The sequence below is a fragment of the Verticillium alfalfae genome, genomic scaffold (genome assembly GCF_000150825.1).
Source record: "Verticillium alfalfae VaMs.102 supercont1.2 genomic scaffold, whole genome shotgun sequence".
Taxonomy (NCBI): domain Eukaryota; kingdom Fungi; phylum Ascomycota; class Sordariomycetes; order Glomerellales; family Plectosphaerellaceae; genus Verticillium; species Verticillium alfalfae.
In genome coordinates, this window is record NW_003315037.1 from 2,578,352 (window position 1) to 2,597,190 (window position 18,839).

Consider the following 18,839-nt stretch of genomic DNA (forward strand, 5'->3'; position numbering starts at 1 on the left):
ACCATCCATCCAATCAGACTGCCCTTCTATTATCACCAACAGCTCTGCAGACACGAGACGACTCTGTTTCTCGCTCTCGCGTCGCCAAGCTCGCCAAAATACGACGTGACAGTAATCGGCATGCGTGTGAATGGGTCGATTGCGGATGATATCAAGCGGTTTTCCTTCGAAGTGTTGGGGGGTGTTGATGCGAGCTGCCCAACATGTGCTCGGTGTCTGGAATTGAATGATATCATATCATAAAGAAGGGCCATCCCAGGCTTCAGGTCAGATGTCTCCTCGGATCATCGAGCGGGGGTTCTGTGATAGGAAACTACTCGGCGCTTTGCCTTGTCAACTTCGACAGGGGGGCACCTCTCATAGTGTCATAGGAGTGAGGAAAATCGTGCAGGGCAACCCCGACCGTGTCAGGAATTCTCCGGAGACATGCCGCTCTCGATTGTGGGCATCGCTACGTATGAGATAGGTGGTCTTCACGAAGCGTAGCATGAACTGCAATGCTAATTCCAGCGAGCCTCTCAGCTGCATTGTAGTATGCCCTTACGTGAAGACCTTAAGGAACAATGTCCTGCAGTGAGATACACACTGCGCAGCATGCTGCGAACGAAATACTAGGCCCTGACTTCTGTTTGCCGCGGTGGTGCTGCACATACTTGCGGTTCGCTAGCTTGTGATTATCCTTCAAACCGCCTATTCGCCTGTCATCGATTTTGACCGACATCCCTCCTGACTCACGCAGCCAGACTCTGCCCTTTAAGCGGTTGCAAATGGTTACTTTCCAAAGGGTATTGACGACTTGGGCATAGCCAGACGCACAGCTTCAAAGATGGTATCATTATCAGTGTCTTTGGTTGTCTGATCCTCCGGATTTTACATATTTACGCACAAGATTGCCAACACGGATTCGATCCGTCTTGTCCTTCACCCTGTTGCCAAGTCCCATACCTTATTCAACCGCCAAAATGGCTTTGGGACCTCGTCAGCAGAGCCTCCCATCATCCCGCGTGCCGGGCTTCATCGTTTCGACGTCTCTAATGCCGAGAACGACGGTCTCGACTGCGACTGCGGCTCCTAGACCTGTCATCGTAGGAATCGCGGCTGGGGCTTCTCCGACGATTATCTCTCCTGTTGCGACCGCCGCCGACGCCGCCGCCGCCACCGCCACCACCCCCTCCACGACGTCTTGGTGGTGTTCTCGACGGTGATCTTGATCCTGAAGGTGTGTGCGACCGGGACCGACTCCTGTAACGACTACCACCACGTGCCCTGCCCGCATTCGCTGCCGGCGACCGCGACGGCGACCGCGAGGCAGATCGGGGACGGTATGTATCCGAATTGGGTCCGAAGCGGCTCGAGGGACCGTTGGGGCCGCCACCACGCCCACCACCACCGCCAAATGAACCACCGCGGCCGCCACCTCCCCGAGGGCCCGGGTGTGGGTTCCTAGGATCTATGCCGGCACCCCGGCGAGCTAGAGGCGGTGCGGGAGAGAGTTTGCGGCGCGGCAGGACGATGGAGACGTTGATGACGGCGCCGTCGAGTTGGGCCTCGTGCATGTTGGCAATGGCATCTTCAGCGTCGGCCTCGTCATCGTAGAGAATGTAGGCTGTGCCGCGATTGGTACCCACTGAAGAAGAGGACGGATGAGTACTGCGCGCCGAGTGTGGGTAGGGGCTCTGGGGTCGAAGACTTACTTCTGTTGATGGGTAGATCGAGATCCTTCACGCGGCCGAACTGGCCGAAGATCTCGTAGAGATGGTCTTCGTTCACATTCTTGGTTAGGCGCTCGACGACAATCTACCTTCACGTCAGCTCCCTTCCGCATGGGAAACCTTGCGCTACCCACCTTTGTGCTCTTGACGGGTGTTGGGCTGCGGCCACGACTTTCGCCTCGTCGCACAGGGCTTCGCGAGCGTGTCTCACTCCTGTACCTGCCGTTTCGGCGGGGCTCTGGTGATCGGGAGCGCGAAGGCGAGCGCGAGTCGAGCTGCCGGCGACGGTTGCGAGAGTAGTCGGAGGCGGGCGTTGGAGAGCGAGTGGGTGCCCGGTCAAGGTCCCGCGACATGGAACGGGTTGCCATGATGCAGGCAAAAACAGGATCTGAACGCTGAGATTGGTGATGAAGCTGAAGATATGGATTGAATGGGGTTCAATGATGGAAAGGAAGGTATTGGGGCTCGAGGCGAAGGGTGAGTCGAGGTTGTTGGTTCAGTGTGGAAGTACGTCGTTTGTCGCATGGATTTTCTGGGGAAGGCAAGGCTGGCAAGCAGGCACGAGAGCTCCTGGCGACGCGACCAGTAGCGCCTGCCGGACCACGATGCGAGGTCATGTGACGGGTCTAAGGGGTGTGCTCGGTGTGCTCGGTGAGCATCATATACGTTACGAGTTTTGGCCAACAAGTCCATAATGCTTGACCTCATCAGTCTGCTTCAGTCGGAGATAAGAAGACGAAAGGCCTGGCTTTAAAGTCTCTAACGCTAGGCGTCTTGAGGTCAGGCTCGATACACGTGGCTAGGACCAGTGGGCATGGAGTATCACGAGGCGACAAGTAGACAAGAACATCAGTCGTTGATTCTCGATTCTATTCGCAGAGTATCATCATAGCCTCCCTTTTTCTCTATCCACATTACGGCATCATACATCCTATGGGCGTGATGCTAGTTCACGCCTCGAAAACCAGCACAACACCATCATCGCCCGCCGTAATGACCCGTTCGCCCGTCGCGCCCTGCACGAAGCCGAGGACGCCACCGCCCTCACCGTCGCCAAGGTGACCCTTCCACTCCTTGACGAGGCCGCTGTTGGCGGCGCCCGCGGCGTTGGGGTTCGCCGCCCCGCCGCGCAGGTCCCACCGCCTCACGACGCCGTCCATGCCGCAGCTCGTCAGCAGCCACGTGCCCTTGACGAACTCGACCTTGACGACGCTAAAGTCCTCGTGGGCGCCGATGAGGTTCTTGCGGACGGCGAACCGCCGCGTCGCGTCAAAGACGACGATGCTGCCGTCGACGCTGCCGGCCGCGAGCAGCGTCGTCTGCTGGCCGGGCTGGCCGCCCGTCGCTGCGTGAAGGAGAGCGTCTCGATGCTGTCGGCCTTCTCGGATGCTTTTCGGCCCGCGTCTGGGAGGGCCCGCGAGGGTCCGGGCCGCCCGACGTCACGTTCCTGGGACGCCGCGCCCTTGCGCCCTTGCCCTGCCGGCCCCGCTGGCCCTGGGCCGCGGACGCGAGGCGCGGCAGCGAGACGATGCGGATCTGGCCGCCCGCGCCGCCGACGGCGAGGTACGCGCCGTTGGGCTCGACGGCGATCGAGTACAGGCCGCCCTCGACCTCGAAGCGTGAGTCGGCGCCCGTCAGCGACACGACCGTCTGGCCGTTGGCTTCGACGACGCCCTTGGAGGCCGCGAGGCCCCAGACGTCCCAGACGTAGAGAGAGGAGTCTTCGGCGACCGTGGCGAGGAGGCTGCCGTCGGGTGTCCAGGCGCCGGCCGTGCAGGGTGCCGTGTGCAGCCAAAAGGTGTTGACGAGCTGCAGCGGGTTCTGTGCGTCCGAGGCGGGATCGATTGTGTACACCCAGACCGAGTTGTCCGACGCGCCGAGGGCAATGGTGTTGGGATAGTCGGAGGATGGACAGGGGGCGATCCAGTTGATCTCGGGTACCTCTTGGGCTTCGGCGAGGAACTTGAACGTCGCGTTGGGCGGGGCGACGGTCGCTGTGTAGGCTCGCAGCCGGCCATCGAGGCCGCCGCTGACGAGGAAGTCGCCGTTGGGTAGCGTAAAGGCGAGGGTGTTGATAGAGTCGGTATGGCCCTCGACGGCAAAGATGGCATCGAGCTGCGTGCTCTCGCGAGGCTGCGCGCCGCTGTAGCTGGCGGGGGAGAACGGGGCGCTCAGCGGCGGCCGCTTTGTGTCGACGACATAACCCTTGCCTGGCGCATCATCGGCGTCACCTTTCGGAGCCACCGGTGACGATCAGCGAAGGGTGGATGGGGGTGTTGCGCAATAGCGAAGACCGAATCAGCGTGCTCGTCAAAGTAGGCAATCGAATCGTTCTGAAGTTGGATCTCTTCGTTGTCGGAATCCATCGCGACGTCGCCCTCGTCACCCGAGGGGACCTCCTCGCCGACCTCCTCGGCATCGAGCATGTCGTTGCCCTCATCGTGGATATCTTCGACATCTTCGCGGCGGGCAGCCATTTTTGCGATGGTTGAGATGCGTTCGTCGAAATATGGTGGGAGAGGAAGCGGAAGCTGGTAAAATGGGAAAGAGGCTCGCCTGGGTATCTGGGTATCTCTGAAATGCAGTTGGCTGTGACAGGACCCCAACCAAGACTATGTAGTGAGCGCGAACAGAAAGAGAGCCCAGTTTGGTCGCACGCTTGATAAGCAGCTTGTCAAGGCTTGATCGATAATCGAGCTTCGAATTTTCTCGACTGGATGGCGGGGTGGCGGGGTAAAAATTGCCCCGCCACCAGACGTGCGCTCTCGGTCAACCGAGTCATTCGGTGAGAAGCTGCCCATTTTCACATCTCCCATCACTTTCAGACAGCAAGAGCCCCTTGGGCCGCCCAGTAGGTTAAAAACACCGTGTGCTTCTTCATTGAATCCTCAGTCATTCGACACCACTGTCTAGAAGTAAAGCGCGGATCACATTCCACGTCTATCGCCAGGGGCCGCCAGGTGCCGAAGCGCAACCTCCCCGGCATCATTGGTATAAAGTCATTCGTGTCCGAGCCCTCGCTATCCTGCCTGTTGAAAAACACCCGTCGTACCACTTCTGTCATCCTGTCTTTCTCGTCTAGATTCCAGGTTGAACCGCTGAACCCGCTTTGTAATGTTAAAAATTTCTGAACCCTCCTTACGCCTTGCGGCCGAAATGTTGAATGTTTCCGACGCATTGAATCCCGGCATGCTGATTATATGGTATGGTACAGGTGGTAAGCCCGCTTTTACGCCTGCACGCCAAATGACTGCTCGCCCGTCGTGTCTGCGACGGGTGGGCAAGTGCAGAAGAGGTTCGTGTCACCAAAGGCTATGAGTTTGTTAGCAGTCTGACTGCACAAGTTGGCAGGTTGAACTCACCATCGTCGACACGCGCAACGCTGGGCCAGAACTTCTTCTCCTTGAGCCACGGCAGGGGGTATGCCGCCTGCTCACGCGAGTAGGGCCGCTCCCACTTGCCATTGTCACCCAGGATCACGTCCGCCTGAGGGTGAGGCGCCATCTTCAGCACATTGCCCTCGCGCGGCTGCTTGCCCTCTTCAATCTCGCGGATTTCGGCGCGAATCGAGATCAACGCATCGACGAACCTGTCGAGCTCCTCCTTGCTCTCGCTCTCCGTCGGCTCGATCATGAGCGTATTAGCCACAGGCCAGGACATGGTGGGCGAGTGGAATCCGTAGTCTTGAAGACGCTTGGCGATATCGATAACCTCGATACCCGCCGTCTTGCTGAAGGGACGGGCGTCGAGGATGAATTCGTGCGCGCAGCGACCACCTTCATTAGTGTAAAGAATCTTGTAGTAGGGCTTGAGGCGCGCGAGGAGGTAGTTGGCATTGAGAATGGCCATCTTGGTGGCGAGAGCAAGGCCGCGGTTGCCATGAGGGAGTTGTAAGCCCAAGGAATGGGCAGGATACCGGCGCTCCCGTAAGGGGCGCTACTGATCATGGCCTCCTTGTCGTCGGGGTGACGGCCGGGCAGGTAGGGAGCCAGGTGCTTCTTCACGCAGATGGGGCCAACGCCAGGACCACCTCCACCGTGGGGGATGCAGAAGGTCTTGTGCAGGTTCAGGTGGCAGACGTCAGCGCCGATCTCGCCGGGCGAGCAGAGGCCGATCTGGGCGTTCATGTTCGCACCGTCCATGTAGACCTGGCCGCCGTGCTCGTGCACAATGTTGCAGACCTGCTTGATGTTCGGCTCAAAGACACCGTAGGTGCTAGGGTACGTGACCATAATGGCGCCCAGCTCGGCAGCATGCTTCTTGCACTTCGCCTCGAGATCCGCAATATCCAAGTTGCCCGTCAGGTTGTCGCACTCGATAGGGACGACGCGCATGCCGGCCATGGCGGCAGACGCAGGGTTGGTGCCGTGGGCAGACTTGGGAATCAGGCAGATGTCGCGCTTGGTACCCGGCTGCTGCTCATGGTACCTGCGGATGGCGCGCAGACCAGCAAACTCTCCCTGCGCTCCCGAGTTGGGTTGCAGAGTGGTTGCGTCCATGGCGGTGATGCCGGACAGCTGGTCCTCAAGCTGCTTGATGAACTCGAGGTAGGCAGGGGTGTGCTTGGGGTCGACGAAAGGGTGAGGGTTGGAGAAAGTGTCCTTGGAAATCAGGGACATCTCAGTCGCACCGTTAAGCTTCATGGTGCAGGATCCCAGGGGGATCATGGAGTGGACGAGCGAAAGATCCTTCGACTGAAGGTGGTAGATGTAACGGAGGATCTCCGTCTCGCTCCTGTGCGTGTTGAAAACAGGGTGAGTAAGGTACTCCGACTGTCTCTTGAAAGTGTCAGGCAGCGTGCTGTGCACATCGACGCCCTCCTTGCGGAGAACCTCAATGGCAGCGTCGCCAGCCTTGTTGGGGTCTCCACCAGTGGCCGCAGCGAAGGTGATGGCAAGCCTCTGGAACGCCTGCGCATCCGTGGCCTCGCCGATGCTGACGCCGAGATCGCCACCGCCAAGCTTACGGAAGTGAAGACCAAGCTGCTCACCCTTCTCGACGATGTTCTCGGCGAGCTTGTCGCCAGCCTTGAGAATGACCGTGTCGAAGAGGACCTTGCCATCGGGAGAGTTGCGAGGTTCCTCAGTCGTGATGCCAAACTGCTTGGCAAGCGCCTGAACGCCGCGTGCGCGGGCGACGACCTGGTTGGTAATCTGCTTGAGGCCCTCAGGGCCATGGTAAATTGCATAGAGGGCGCTCATGTTAGCGAGCAGCGCCTGGGCTGTGCACACGTTGCTCGTGGCCTTCTCTCGCCTGATGTGCTGCTCACGAGTCTGGAGAGACAGGCGCATGGCATTCTTGCCCGTGCGATCGCGGGAGACACCAATGAGACGTCCGGGCATCCTGCGCTTGTGTGCGTCGGTGACAGAGAAGAAGGCAGCGTGGGGTCCACCAAAGCCAAGAGGAATGCCGAATCGCTGGGCAGTACCGAAGGCAATGTCGGCTCCCCATTCACCGGGGGGAGTTAGGAGAGTCAGAGCCAGAAGGTCAGTGGCAACAGCCAAAAGAGCCTTCTGCGAGTGAACGACTTCGGAGAGAGCCTTGAAGTCCTCGACGTGACCCCTGGTGTCAGGATACTGAACCATGACACCGACAAGGTCGTCACCGAGAGCCTTGATGCGCTCATGAGCATCAGGAGACGTAACATCCATAGTCTCGATCTTGACACCGAACCCCTGGCTTCGGCCCTGCAGGACAGAGAGCGTCTGAGGATGAATCTGGTGGGATACGACGTATGTCTTCCCAGCCCTCTTGGCACGAGAGGTCGTGAGAGCGTTCATGGACAGGGTCATGGCCTCGGCGGCTGCCGTACCCTCGTCCAGAAGACTAGCGTTGGAGATGGGGAGAGCGGTCAGGTCGGAGACCATGGTCTGGAAGTTGAGGAGAGACTCGAGGCGGCCCTGGCTGATCTCGGGCTGGTAGGGCGTATAGCTGGTGTACCAAGCCGGGTTCTCCAGAACATTAGTCTGGATGACCTGGGCGTGATGGTGGGGTAATAACCAGCACCGATCAAGGGGGCCGAGTACTGCTCGGTGGTCTTGAGCATCTTTGCGATGGACGCAATGTCGCTCTCGAGGAGGGGCTCGCCATTGGGGAGGAAGGCCGCCCTCTCCCGACAAAAATGTCTGCTGGGATGACCTCGGAATGAACTCGTCAATGGTCTTGACTGGCGGATCCAGCGCCTTGAGCATCTGCTGGGCATCGTGGATGTCGGGGGCCAATGTGGCGGGGGATGAAAGGTGTGAATTTCATTGAGTGGCTCGAGCGACCACGTCCGTGTTGTCCTTGGCGTAAGGCGTCAAGGCCGACGACGTCGCGCTGAAGGCGCGAATGCCAACAGGCAGGGACGCCGCCGTCGCAGGGCGAGCGCAGAGGCTGGCGACACGTGCAGAGGATGCTGGTGATGCCCGTGTCAGGCCAGTGGTGAACCTCGGCGACGCCACCCGCAGGCGCAGATGGCGGGGGAGGGGCAGTCTGGTAGAAGCCATTGCGAGCGAGATTGAGGCTCGGTTTGGTTTCAATTGACGGCCAAGAGGGTATGCTGGAGGTGATCGAGGAGGAGATGGGGGGAGGTGTCGTGGGGAAGATTCCTCGGCACGAGGGGTGAAGAGGGTCTTGAAGGAGCCGGTCCGGGTCGAGTGGTGGGTGCGGGTATGATTAGCGACTCATGCCCACCTAGACGTTGCCACCGACCAACAAAGATCCGGGGTGCGATTTTGATGCGCCTGGAATCTGAAGATAAAGGGATCAAGAACAAGAGCGTCAAGGTCTAGGAGCAGGCAGAGAATGATTTGCCCAAATGATGATGTCGGTGAGAAGGATCAAGTCGTGCGCGCTCTTGCCCTTGCCCATGATATTCCTTGACCTGGGGCAATGGTGACCATGACTATCAATGACTGGCACCTGCCCCGGACAACGGGTCACCGTCACCGTGCTCGGCTCGACACGGGTCAGGAGTGCGACGAAAAGTCGACCGGTCCATCCACAATTATCTTATCGTTACCCAACAAGAACTTCTGATACGCCGATATTTTCACTCATCCCTGATAAGGTCCCGGCTTCGGGCCATGCCCGGTCGGTAACTGTAGCCGAAGCCCGCTTCTTATCAGCACGCTATCATTCGCTTACCTAATGTACCATGCCCCTGGTCAGACGGTCGGGCACAGGGGGAGCTGAAGGTTGAGGATCCTAAATTTCTGCGACGACATCATAGCTCGACGCGACGACGACCTGACTGAATCAACCCTCACACCAAACCTACCCAATTTATCTCTCCAAAAACCGCCAGAATGTTCGGAGGATGTTAGTGCACAAAGTGATGCTCCATGGTACCGTCGAATTGTTGTTAACAGCTAGCAGTCGCGCCCCCCCAGCTCTCCGAGGAGGAGATCAAGCAGATGGAGGCTGAGGCCAACTTCAACATCCAGCAGGTCCTTGTCTCGGCCGTCATGCTCTACCTCTGTATGCTTACTACGATGGGATCGAACCTTGACGCCAAGGAAGCTAACTCTCTCCAGCCCCTTTCGCTATTGACGCCGTCTCTAAGGTCTTCTAAGCCATTACACCCTTTGACTCGAAAACACGGCGGCATAGGATTTATAAGATGACAGAAGAAGCAAGTCCAGATCTACACGCAATGGTAGCGAGTACTAGGCTGTGAAATGGGACGATACCCTGTTGTACATTATTTTGTACTATAATCAACCACGCGGCCTCCGAGGCCCAGCTGTAGCAAGGCTTCAAGCCAGCTAGCATCTCACGACATGAAAACTTCATACCTCGGTTCGGATGTATTCCCCCGAGGATTTTGCAGCGAAAACTGTCGGGCGCCGATGATGCCATTGCGGTGTATTTCTGCCCGTTCGCCCCTTGCCCATGCCTTGTGTGACAGCCATGCCACGTCCTGTCCGCTCACCTCAATCCGTCACTGGTTGACTGCGCTATCCTACCGCGCAGCACCGTCGCTCTCCCACTCTTGAAAGTCTTTCGTGATCGACTCAACTTCCTTTTTGAGGTGTTGGATCTGCTTCTCGTAATCTTCGAGAACCTGAGGTTTCCGTTAGCCAGCTTCGTAAACCATAAGCCGAGCTTCGTACGTACCTTCTTGACCTTCAACTCCGTCTCCTCGCTCAACGACTCCCCGTTCGTGGCAGTCGGTTTGTTGACTTCTTTCATCAACTGGTCCGCGTACCCACGCAGCACAATAAGGCCTGCTCCACAGCTCCTCCTCCCTCGCGCTCAGTGCCGGGTCTTGCACTGCGCGGTCCAATTCCACAAGTTTGAGCCGCAGGTCATCCTCGTCGCCGCTGAGGGCGTAGCCACGATTCCGCAGCACCTGGACGCGGGCTGCCAGCGCGAGACAGCGCTCCCGCAGTGCGACGTGTCGTCTCCGCGCCGCCAGCGCCCGCACGCTCGTCTCAAGATCATGTCGCGAGAGGATGGCATCGAGACTAGCATTGATCTGGTGCAGGCGGACGTTATGTTCGCCAACCACGCGCTTCTGCGTTTGCAGGCGGTCGGCGACACCTGAGAAGCCGGCGCCGAGGACGGGGATGTAGCCCTGGCCAGGCTTGCGCTGCAGGGCCTCCTCCCACTCCTTGGGGTCTTCGTTGGGGCCGGGCTGGTAGAAAGGAACCGCGGCGTTATCGACCTTGTTGTAGAAGTAGTGGCGGAACACGCAGCTGGGGTCACCAGGATGCCATTTGCGAAACGTGGTTGCGATCTGTTCCATCGGGGGCTTCTGGTTTTCTGCAAGGCGCAAGGGCTGCACGTTAGTCTCGAAATTTTGTCATTGAGGGATGCGATAGAGTGTGTGTGCGCGACGTACGTGGTGTTTCACTGCCTGGTTGCCAGAGGGAGCTCGACAGCTGGGCTTGCGACTGTGCTAGGCTCGGCATTTGCTGCTGCTGTGACTGTTGAACTTGCTGTTGCTGCTGCTGCTGCTGTGGCTGCGCAAAGGATCCTCCAAAAAGACTCGATGTGCCCTGATTCTGCTGCTGATTCGTCTGGTTCTGTTGGCCACCGAACAGGCTGAGGGTCGGCGCGGCTTGCTGTTGCTGTTGCGGTTGTTGTTGTTGCTGGGACTGGCCGAATGTGCTTGCACCAAACAAGCCGCCAGCTTGCCCTGCGGGCTTCCCAAAAAGGCTCATTGCGGCTCGGGTGCGTGCTGATGGCTTGATAATCGAGGCAAAGGTGTCGATGGACGTGTGATGAGGACAAGGATACGACTGTGAGGTTTGTCGGAGCGGAATGTTGTTTGCGATGAGGACGTAGGGGAAAACAACAGTCGACTCAATTGCTGCCTGCCCGGCGCGACGAAGCTCAACCGACAGGGAAGTGTGTCGATGAGTTCGGTCTTTTTTTCGCAATCGTCGAATGGGACAGAATGGTCGCCGTGTGGAACGTTGGAGCTGCAACTCGAACTCGATGGCTGAGTGGACGGTACAGGTCTGGCGACGCGAAAATAATGATTGGAGCTCGAGCTCTCCAGGCTCCCGGGGACCGTGCCTCACCGAGCACTGACCGAGAATTGGTACCAGGCCTGCCAGCCTTGGCCCACACGGACCAATCAAGCGTCGCTGATTCTGACCTCACATCAATTCGGCATTCAACGTCGAGATCTTGTTCCTGTATCATCACCACGACGACACGACCCCCTCAAACGCCGCAACCATGTCGACCCGACGTCCTCAGTACGTTTCACTCACCCCGAGAATGACGTGTCTCCTCAATTGGACGGCTCGCTCGATGCATTGGTGCGCAGCAGCGACAGCAGGGAGCTAACCCAGTGTCTTCCCCCAGGTTCAACGAGCAGGTCCACTACGACACCACGCCCCTCCCGGCCTCAATTCCCAAGGTCCAGGAGGTCGGTGCGAGCTCTGCGCCCCTTCTCTCCGCGTCTTTCTTCATCGGCGCCCGGTGCCGCGACTACAATGACGACTACATGCAGTGCAAGACCGACTCGGCGGGCCGCGGCGAGTTCGACTGCATGAAGGAGGGCCGCAGGGTGACGAGGTGTGCTCAGAGCGTGTACGTCTATTGACCCGCCATCGGGGCAGGCTCACGTCGCCGTGTGGCCATGAGAGAAATGTGATGGCGCTGACAAATGGCCACAGCCTCCAGGACATCAACACCCACTGCCTCGAGTCCTTCCGCGCCCACTGGAACTGCCTCGAGAACCGCAACCACCAGCTGTATCAGTGCCGCCCGCAGGAGTGGAAGCTGAACAAGTGTGTCTTTGAGAACCTCGTACGTACAATTTCCATCGCACGCCGATGCGAATCGTCCGATGAACCCGGCTGACCAGATGCTCCCTTCTTTTCCCCCCTTGCAACAGAAGCTCGAGAAGAACATTCCCAACCAGCGACCAGGTGTCACCCCCGTCGAGCTGAGACAACACATGATCTACGCCGACGGTGCCATCAACCCTCTCGAGGGCAAGCCGTTCATCCCCCCCTCGAAGGCCGAGGGCGCGAAGCAGGCGTAAGCGTGGACCGTGGCCTGTGTACGTGGTGCAGAGCGGAGAAAGGTGTTGCTAGACGAGTTCGGCAAAGTACTGGGTGATCACAAGGCTGCGATGCGGCTGTGTACATATGTCATCAATTGAGTAGGGCGGGGTTCGCCGTATGATCATCCTTGTTCTTTTGACATTTTCTCGCATGTGAGTTACATGCAGACAGTACGACTGCGAAGTTTCGGGACGAGGCAGCGTACCTCACGCATGAAGCGCGCAGCCATCGCCTTGCCCTCTGGCTCTGATGTGCTACGTCACGTGATTTCGAGCATGGTCGAGATATGGTAGTTGGAGCACGTTCGGGCCCTTCCGTGGCATCGTTTCTCTCGTGCTTCCATACAACAAGCGGGCCATCTCGCGACAGTCGGCCTGGGGCCCTGACACGCATGCCAAGCTATGCGTTGACAACTCACTGGCTCTATCGATCACGGATCAGCAGCAAGAGAACAGGGAAAACTTGACAGCAACCTCACACGCCGCATACATTAACGCCAAGGCATCCCATGGCGCCCCTGGATGGTTAACAACTTGAAGAGATAGCAACCGTCCCCCAAACAGTGAGAGCCACATATGTCAATGCCGATAATTCTCTACGCCCACTGTTCGGTTCTTTGCCGCAGCCTCCCGTCCCTGCCGTTAGCCGCGCTGGCAACAACTTGACAGGCCATCTCGCACCTTCTGTTCCCGCGCAGACACCAACACCTCTCGATCCAAGCCTCCCCAGATGTTGACAAGCAACCATCCGCAGGGCCCCCGTCCCGATGCCTAACATGCAAGACCACAAGAGATTTCTCAGATCCGCAGCCCCTAGTACGACTTCTTCGGCATCGGAAGAAGATAGGTCTGTACGGCAGGGCTAGTTTACGTCATGCGAGCCTACGCACGCTTGGACAGAGTGAACCAAGGCGGGGAGGCCGAGGGGAGAGTTACACGAGACAGATTGACATATCCACTGGGAAGGAGAGAAGCTCAAGTCCTGCCACTGTAGCAAGGTCAGCGGTTGCACATGGGCATGTCTTTCGACAAGGCCGAGGCGATGTGCATTGATTGGCTATCTGCAAAAATTATTTCTAAAAAGCGCATTGCCAATGTAGCGTATTAGCTGGTCACATGGGGTCATCTCATTTTTGAGGGTACTGTGGACGATGAGACACAATCAATCTACGATGCCCGGCTAACAGGTCAGACTAGTGCAGTGTTCCGTCGAGACAGATGCCTATGCATTACGTGGTTTGTGGGAGCTGTGAGGCCTTACTGACCGAGGCTATTCCGGCTCATGCTTTACGATGAAAGACGCGAACGCCTGGATTATCTCTCTGCTCTCTCGACTTGGGATGATCCTTGGGAATCAGATATGTCATAATCACAGCGAGCCTATACACTCTCACTGTTAAATTTGATACGAAATCGTGATACCTTAAAGATTATGCGAATAATTATGAAGACGACTAGGTAGAACACTGGGGATCCTAGAGCCCTGATGTCTCTTACACACATAGGTTCCCGAGCTTAGCGACTGACCTCAGACTGCGGCAAGCAAAGCCATGCCGGCAAGTCCTAAGACAAGCCTATCCGCAGCCTGGGTCGGTACAGCGCTACTGTCCTCCTCCGTAGTGTTGACCTCCTCAGTGGCCGTACCGCTCGTCTCCGATTCGTCGGCGGCCGAAGTGGTGGTACGTGTCTCCTCTCCAGAGTTGCTGATAGTGCCCGTGGTTGGTGTTTCAGAGAAGGGCGGCGAGTTCGTGACCGTAGCCGTCGCGCTTGCCGCGTCCCTAGTGATCGTGCCAGCGCCTTGATCGCCTGTCGCTGTGTAGTACAGGCTGATGTCTGTCTCGCTGACGAACCGATCTGTTGCGCCGGTAGCACCAGTGAACACAGGTGTGGCAACAGCCTCAGCTGAAGCGAAGAGGCTGGCGAACGGCGCCGTTGGGCTGCCGTCGCAGAGTGCGTCAGAGGCGGCAGCCAGTATGCCTTCGTAGCGGATGACCTCGCTCTCAGAACGGAGGCCGTGAACAAAGTGGCAGCGTTCACACGCAAGCTTTTCGGGAAAGAAGGAGCCGTTGCACATGCACTGAGCGTGCGCTTTGTAGTGAATGGCGTCGGTGCCGTTGCTGAGGCATGCTGTTTCAATGATCTCGATGCTCACACATGGTGGCAGGTCATCGTCAGGTGACGTCTCCGGCTTGCAGACAATGTCCTGGTAGGGGATGTCGTCGTCACGGGCGAGCAGTGCGTTCGGCGCGATCCAGGCAAGAGCTGTCGGAAGACTTGCTGCGAAGCTGACAAGAGCAGCTTGTTGTTTCATTGTCAAAGTTGCAGTCAGGTTTGTGAGCTTGTCGCGAGTTCACAGAAATCTACAAGGGCATGCAGCGAGGACCTTAAGAGGAGAGACGACCACAGCACGAGACGGGGGGGGGAGACTTGGATGACTCCGACGACATCTTGGCTGTCACTTGGAACAGTGCTACTCGTACCAACATACCAGCAACAAGATTAGAAAGCCCCCCAATATGGCTTAACTCACTTGGGTACATGTGTGCCCAGAGATAGAAATGACGAGAACCACAGGAAAGTAGAAGCTGCGCCGCTGGCCGACATTTCTTGGCGGTCATTGCCTGGAGTGAGAACTTGGCGCCGAACGTGAATCAGCGGGCTGACGGTGCGCTTCATGAGCAGACAGTTCGCGATGACACCGGCTTTCTTTTAGCTTTTGTAGAGTTCTGGGTACCGCCTCGTATCGGGACGGCAACTGGACGTGGTGGCGCGTTTCGTAGCACCTTGTGATGGAGCTCTCCACTCTGGGTCAATGGGATGGAAGCTATCACCGTCCAGGCCGCCACGGTTGACATGGTAGAGATTCAAAAGGGTGGCTGTTATACCTTGCATTAGCTTCCTCCTCATCCAGCCCGTGGATATTCGCAGCCCGCGACGATGCTTGGCCGCCTTTGCTGTTGGGCTGCTTGTGTAGTCCGATAACAAGCAACATGACCAGAGAGCAGTGGGGTTGCTCGGAGCCTTTGTGAAGTCCCGTGATCCAATGCGCATGATTTTGCCTACAGGCCACCAACTTTAGGTGACATTGAAAGTCGTCAAGAGATAAGTTCTCGAGCTGACGTATATCAACATCATGATCCGCAAACGGCATGGGCATGCTGGTCCTCAGACCGACACGCGATAGGTGGGAGGCGTACGTAGTACTGAGCCCTGGAGGTCTGAAACAAAGAAGCAAGCCCGGAGGAATGCTATTCAGTGGAAACCGTTTTCATACGCCCCAAAGAAGTTTCGGGGCGCGTAATGACTCGGTGTCCTGGAGGTGGACACCGTGCAGCTTCACAAGTAAGCCCGGCAGCACGCGTTGGCTGGATCGGAGCCTCGTGGTGTGACTCGGGAACGGCGGGCCACGTGCATTCCTAACAGAGGCGGGTTGCTGAAAAGTCTAGCAAGGTGTAAACTGTAAATAGCTAACGATTCTCGAGGAACCCAAAGTCACGCTCCCGAGTCATTGGGAAAGCTATGCACCTGCATGACTGAGAAACAAAGCCAATCGGGCGGGCTTTTGGCCGCAGAATTGGCCGCTGTTTTGTCGGACAGGCCCTGTTTCGGACCCCCTCGAGTGTTTGGATATGGCGGCACAAGGACCAGTACGTTGAACCTTCAAAATGACGCCTCATACGTCTTAAGGGGAGGGCCATAGGCAACCTGATATTGCACCTGTTGGTGCCGCACCATCCAAGGGTGCCACTGCCGGAGGGCAAGGTTGTTGATGGATTGGTCTGTGAGAAGAGCAATTTAGTAGGACCCATTTGATTCCAAGTACTGACTGCAATCTACTCGAAAGACCATGCGATCTTAATCTTGCTGGGATCTTGGGTGGGAAATCTCTCATTTGTCATGGTGCTACAGCCGCCGCGATGGCCTGATGGGAGGGCATGGAACCAGGAGAATACAATCTCAAACAATCGCGGCCTTGAGAGATGACAGGGCAGGAAGTCCTGGCAGAGCCGGCACAGAGACCTCATTTCGCGGGGAGATGCGAGATAGATGAGCGAATTGCAGGGGATCCAGGGACCCTCCCCGTCGTGATCATCGTCCCGTGTGAGTCTGACAGCAATAAACCAGGACAAGGGTTGGAGGCCAGAATTGCAACTTGGCAGCTGCCTTGAATTAACTACTCGCAACCGATGAGGACGAATCAGGTCTCGATGACGGTCATGCTGGTGTTTCGCGAAACGTATCTGCCGGCGGCTCCGCGTAATGACAGCTTGCAAGACCGGTGGGGCAAATGGCGTCCAGAAGATGAGGCATCGTTCCGAGTCCTTCTCATCCTGCAGTGGAAACCCGATTGCCCTCGAAGATCGGCATCCCCACGCCACGGTCTAGACGCGCAACTTTGGTGTACATGTATTCCCAGGGACGAAGAGGTCAGTAATCTACCCTATTTCCTCTTAAGGTATGTATTTTGCGAGCTGTGCTCTTGGCACTGTAGGCCGGCGAAGCCCCGCGTGTGGTGGGACAAAGAATGGGCTCTTTGCCCCCGAAGCTGCAGAGGACTGAGTCGACGATGAGCGAAAGTTGAGTTGGCGGTTTCAGAGACCAGCCAGGCATCCCATCGGCTGAGTAGCGCATCGGGGCATTGTGGGCTGGTGGCCCTCTCTGCATGACGTAGCGGCTTCCGCGACGAGCAGAAGAAAGTTCAACGTCCCAGCGGCGGAGACATGGAAAACGTGTCGAGTGACAAATCGGTGGGCGAGATAGGATGGACGGGGCCTCACAGAACCAGCTGTGTCCCTCTGGGGTAGCGCGGTTGACGACAGATGCGAGGGGTCAGTATTGCATTCCGCAAGTGCCGGCATCCAGGATCACGTCAGCGCTCCTTCCGGCGAGAGAAAGAGAAAATGCAAGCCTCGGCGATGTAACAGTTCACTGCTGCTCTCCCGTCTCGCCTGCCGGTCTGGGGTTTAGGTTCCGATGTGTGGAGGGGGGTCGGCGTGCTCAGGGCGCTCGAATCGAAGGGAGGTGGGCTGCAAGAGGGCGCGGGCAACGCACGTCCGTCATGTTCCCTGGGCCTGGCGCTTTGCACAGACAGGAGTGCGAGGGAGGCGGCGTCGGAGTGTGGATTTCGTTCGCGCGTAGTAGCGGCACATTAGGATGGTTGGAAGGGGGGCGAGACGACCATGAGACTGCCAATATCTTTCCTCGCTACCTTGGGTATGGAAACTGGGATGCAAGGTCGAGAGGCATGGCACCAAAGTTGTTGAGAGCGGTCCAGAACCGGCAAATGCAGCGAGGTCATGGTCTAAGGTCCTCTGATGGGCGTGTAATAAGCGTGGTCGTATACAGAGAGCGGGACAGACAGGCAGGCAACATGTCTGTCGCTGGCCTTGAGTGCTTGCTGGGGCGGGGAGGGGGTCATCAAGACGTTGCCGTCAACGATGCCGTGTCCAAACTACTGGGGACGGCCCTGCAGCGAGTGCCGTCCCATGTCGTGGTAATACCAACGTCCTACTATCAGATATAGACGCAAACAAAATGATGGGATGGCATGACAAAGAACGTGTTCACAGCGTGCCCTGGGCGCCCGAGGGAGCACGCGCACTGAGGCTGGGAAGAGCAGGGAGGGGGAAGAGGGACGACGTTTGCGTTGAAAGCAAGACTGGACGAACAGGACCGCTGGGGCGGCTCCCCCACCGAAATTGGAGCCGTTTCAGAAACAGTAGCGGGCCTGCTTAGTGGCGTCTAAGGGGAAGCAAGAACCCCCCTAGTGGAGCCCTCCTACCCCTCCACCCCCTCTCTCGCCCCTGCCTTCCGGGAGGGTACCCTTGCAGCAATCAGGTGTGATTGCCAGATTGTCTGTGGCACCAATGCAAGGTACGGGCTTTCTTGATCCTGGCGATGAGATCATTGGGTGCAGACGGTTGGCTGGCGCGATGCTCTGCGAAAATAAGGAGAGGGGGTGGCTGCAGTGCCGACCGGGCAAGTACATCGCCTGAGCGCCGAGCCAAGAGAGGACTGTCGCATGCCTGGCCCCTTATTCTCCTAGTATGCCCTTGGGGCGCCCAGCTCTCAACGCTGGACTGCTACCTCTCCCTCCATCACCATCCTCATCAGCGACAACCTTCGGCATGGACATGATCATCGCCACGTTGACTTGGGGGGATGCTTTCCCGATGGACGCTGTCGACGGACGCTGTCAGGGGGCTCCAAGACATGATACCGTCAGCCTGGTGATCATGTCTTACCGTTGGCAGTGCAGACTTTGGTTGCTTGAGTGTATTTGGGTCAGGATCGACAGTGTACTATGTAGAACCAGTCGCGTCTAGCTGCCCGTGTGTGTACCGTGCATTGCTGAAATATTGCTATAGATACTTCGCCTATCCACTGCCTACTGTACCTACCGTACCTACCTAGGCAGCTAGGCCACCTAGGCTTGTGTGCATTGCACGCTGTTCTGAAAGAAGCAGGAGGACCTCATCATGGCTGTGCTGTGCTTTTAGGCTCTGGCGTTGGCTCTCTCCCCCTTCGTGTTCACATTCGTGCTAGTTCAGCGTCTCCGCCCGAGCGTTACTCAAACGCCTCATCCTCCGACGAAGCATCAGCTCGTCGGGCTTCGTACA

The 18,839-nt window shown here is 57.6% G+C and overlaps 8 protein-coding genes across 8 annotated transcripts; 2 read left to right on the forward strand and 6 right to left on the reverse strand.

Moving 5' to 3' along the window:
• Positions 1–1,031: 1,031 nt before the first annotated feature.
• On the reverse strand, positions 1,032–2,080 carry VDBG_02254 (conserved hypothetical protein; the record flags this gene model as incomplete). Its single annotated transcript, XM_003008020.1, has 3 exons — positions 1,032–1,627; positions 1,695–1,797; positions 1,847–2,080. The coding sequence occupies 3 exons, from the start codon at positions 2,078–2,080 to the stop codon at positions 1,032–1,034; spliced, it is 933 nt and encodes a 310-aa protein (XP_003008066.1).
• Positions 2,081–2,662: 582 nt separating this feature from the next.
• On the reverse strand, positions 2,663–4,189 carry VDBG_02255 (conserved hypothetical protein; the record flags this gene model as incomplete). Its single annotated transcript, XM_003008021.1, has 3 exons — positions 2,663–3,057; positions 3,167–3,861; positions 3,912–4,189. The coding sequence occupies 3 exons, from the start codon at positions 4,187–4,189 to the stop codon at positions 2,663–2,665; spliced, it is 1,368 nt and encodes a 455-aa protein (XP_003008067.1).
• Positions 4,190–4,941: 752 nt separating this feature from the next.
• VDBG_02256 (glycine dehydrogenase) lies at positions 4,942–5,345 on the reverse strand (the record flags this gene model as incomplete). The annotated part of the gene is made up of 2 exons (XM_003008022.1): positions 4,942–5,024; positions 5,075–5,345. The coding sequence occupies 2 exons, from the start codon at positions 5,343–5,345 to the stop codon at positions 4,942–4,944; spliced, it is 354 nt and encodes a 117-aa protein (XP_003008068.1).
• A 303-nt stretch (positions 5,346–5,648) lies between these two features.
• VDBG_02257 (glycine dehydrogenase) lies at positions 5,649–8,200 on the reverse strand (the record flags this gene model as incomplete). Its single annotated transcript, XM_003008023.1, has 3 exons — positions 5,649–5,767; positions 5,848–7,903; positions 7,982–8,200. The coding sequence occupies 3 exons, from the start codon at positions 8,198–8,200 to the stop codon at positions 5,649–5,651; spliced, it is 2,394 nt and encodes a 797-aa protein (XP_003008069.1).
• An 801-nt stretch (positions 8,201–9,001) lies between these two features.
• Positions 9,002–9,267, forward strand: VDBG_02258 (predicted protein; the record flags this gene model as incomplete). The annotated part of the gene is made up of 3 exons (XM_003008024.1): positions 9,002–9,014; positions 9,072–9,173; positions 9,230–9,267. 3 exons carry the CDS (start codon positions 9,002–9,004, stop codon positions 9,265–9,267), a joined length of 153 nt encoding a protein of 50 aa, XP_003008070.1.
• A 390-nt stretch (positions 9,268–9,657) lies between these two features.
• On the reverse strand, positions 9,658–10,861 carry VDBG_02259 (nucleoporin nup44; the record flags this gene model as incomplete). The annotated part of the gene is made up of 3 exons (XM_003008025.1): positions 9,658–9,759; positions 9,904–10,460; positions 10,540–10,861. The coding sequence occupies 3 exons, from the start codon at positions 10,859–10,861 to the stop codon at positions 9,658–9,660; spliced, it is 981 nt and encodes a 326-aa protein (XP_003008071.1).
• A 485-nt stretch (positions 10,862–11,346) lies between these two features.
• VDBG_02260 (NADH-ubiquinone oxidoreductase 20.8 kDa subunit) lies at positions 11,347–12,343 on the forward strand (the record flags this gene model as incomplete). Its single annotated transcript, XM_003008026.1, has 4 exons — positions 11,347–11,404; positions 11,514–11,741; positions 11,828–11,960; positions 12,049–12,343. The coding sequence occupies 4 exons, from the start codon at positions 11,385–11,387 to the stop codon at positions 12,196–12,198; spliced, it is 531 nt and encodes a 176-aa protein (XP_003008072.1).
• Positions 12,344–13,747: 1,404 nt separating this feature from the next.
• On the reverse strand, positions 13,748–14,530 carry VDBG_02261 (conserved hypothetical protein; the record flags this gene model as incomplete). The annotated part of the gene is made up of 1 exon (XM_003008027.1): positions 13,748–14,530. One exon carries the CDS (start codon positions 14,528–14,530, stop codon positions 13,748–13,750), a length of 783 nt encoding a protein of 260 aa, XP_003008073.1.
• Between the last annotated feature and the right edge of the window lie 4,309 nt (positions 14,531–18,839).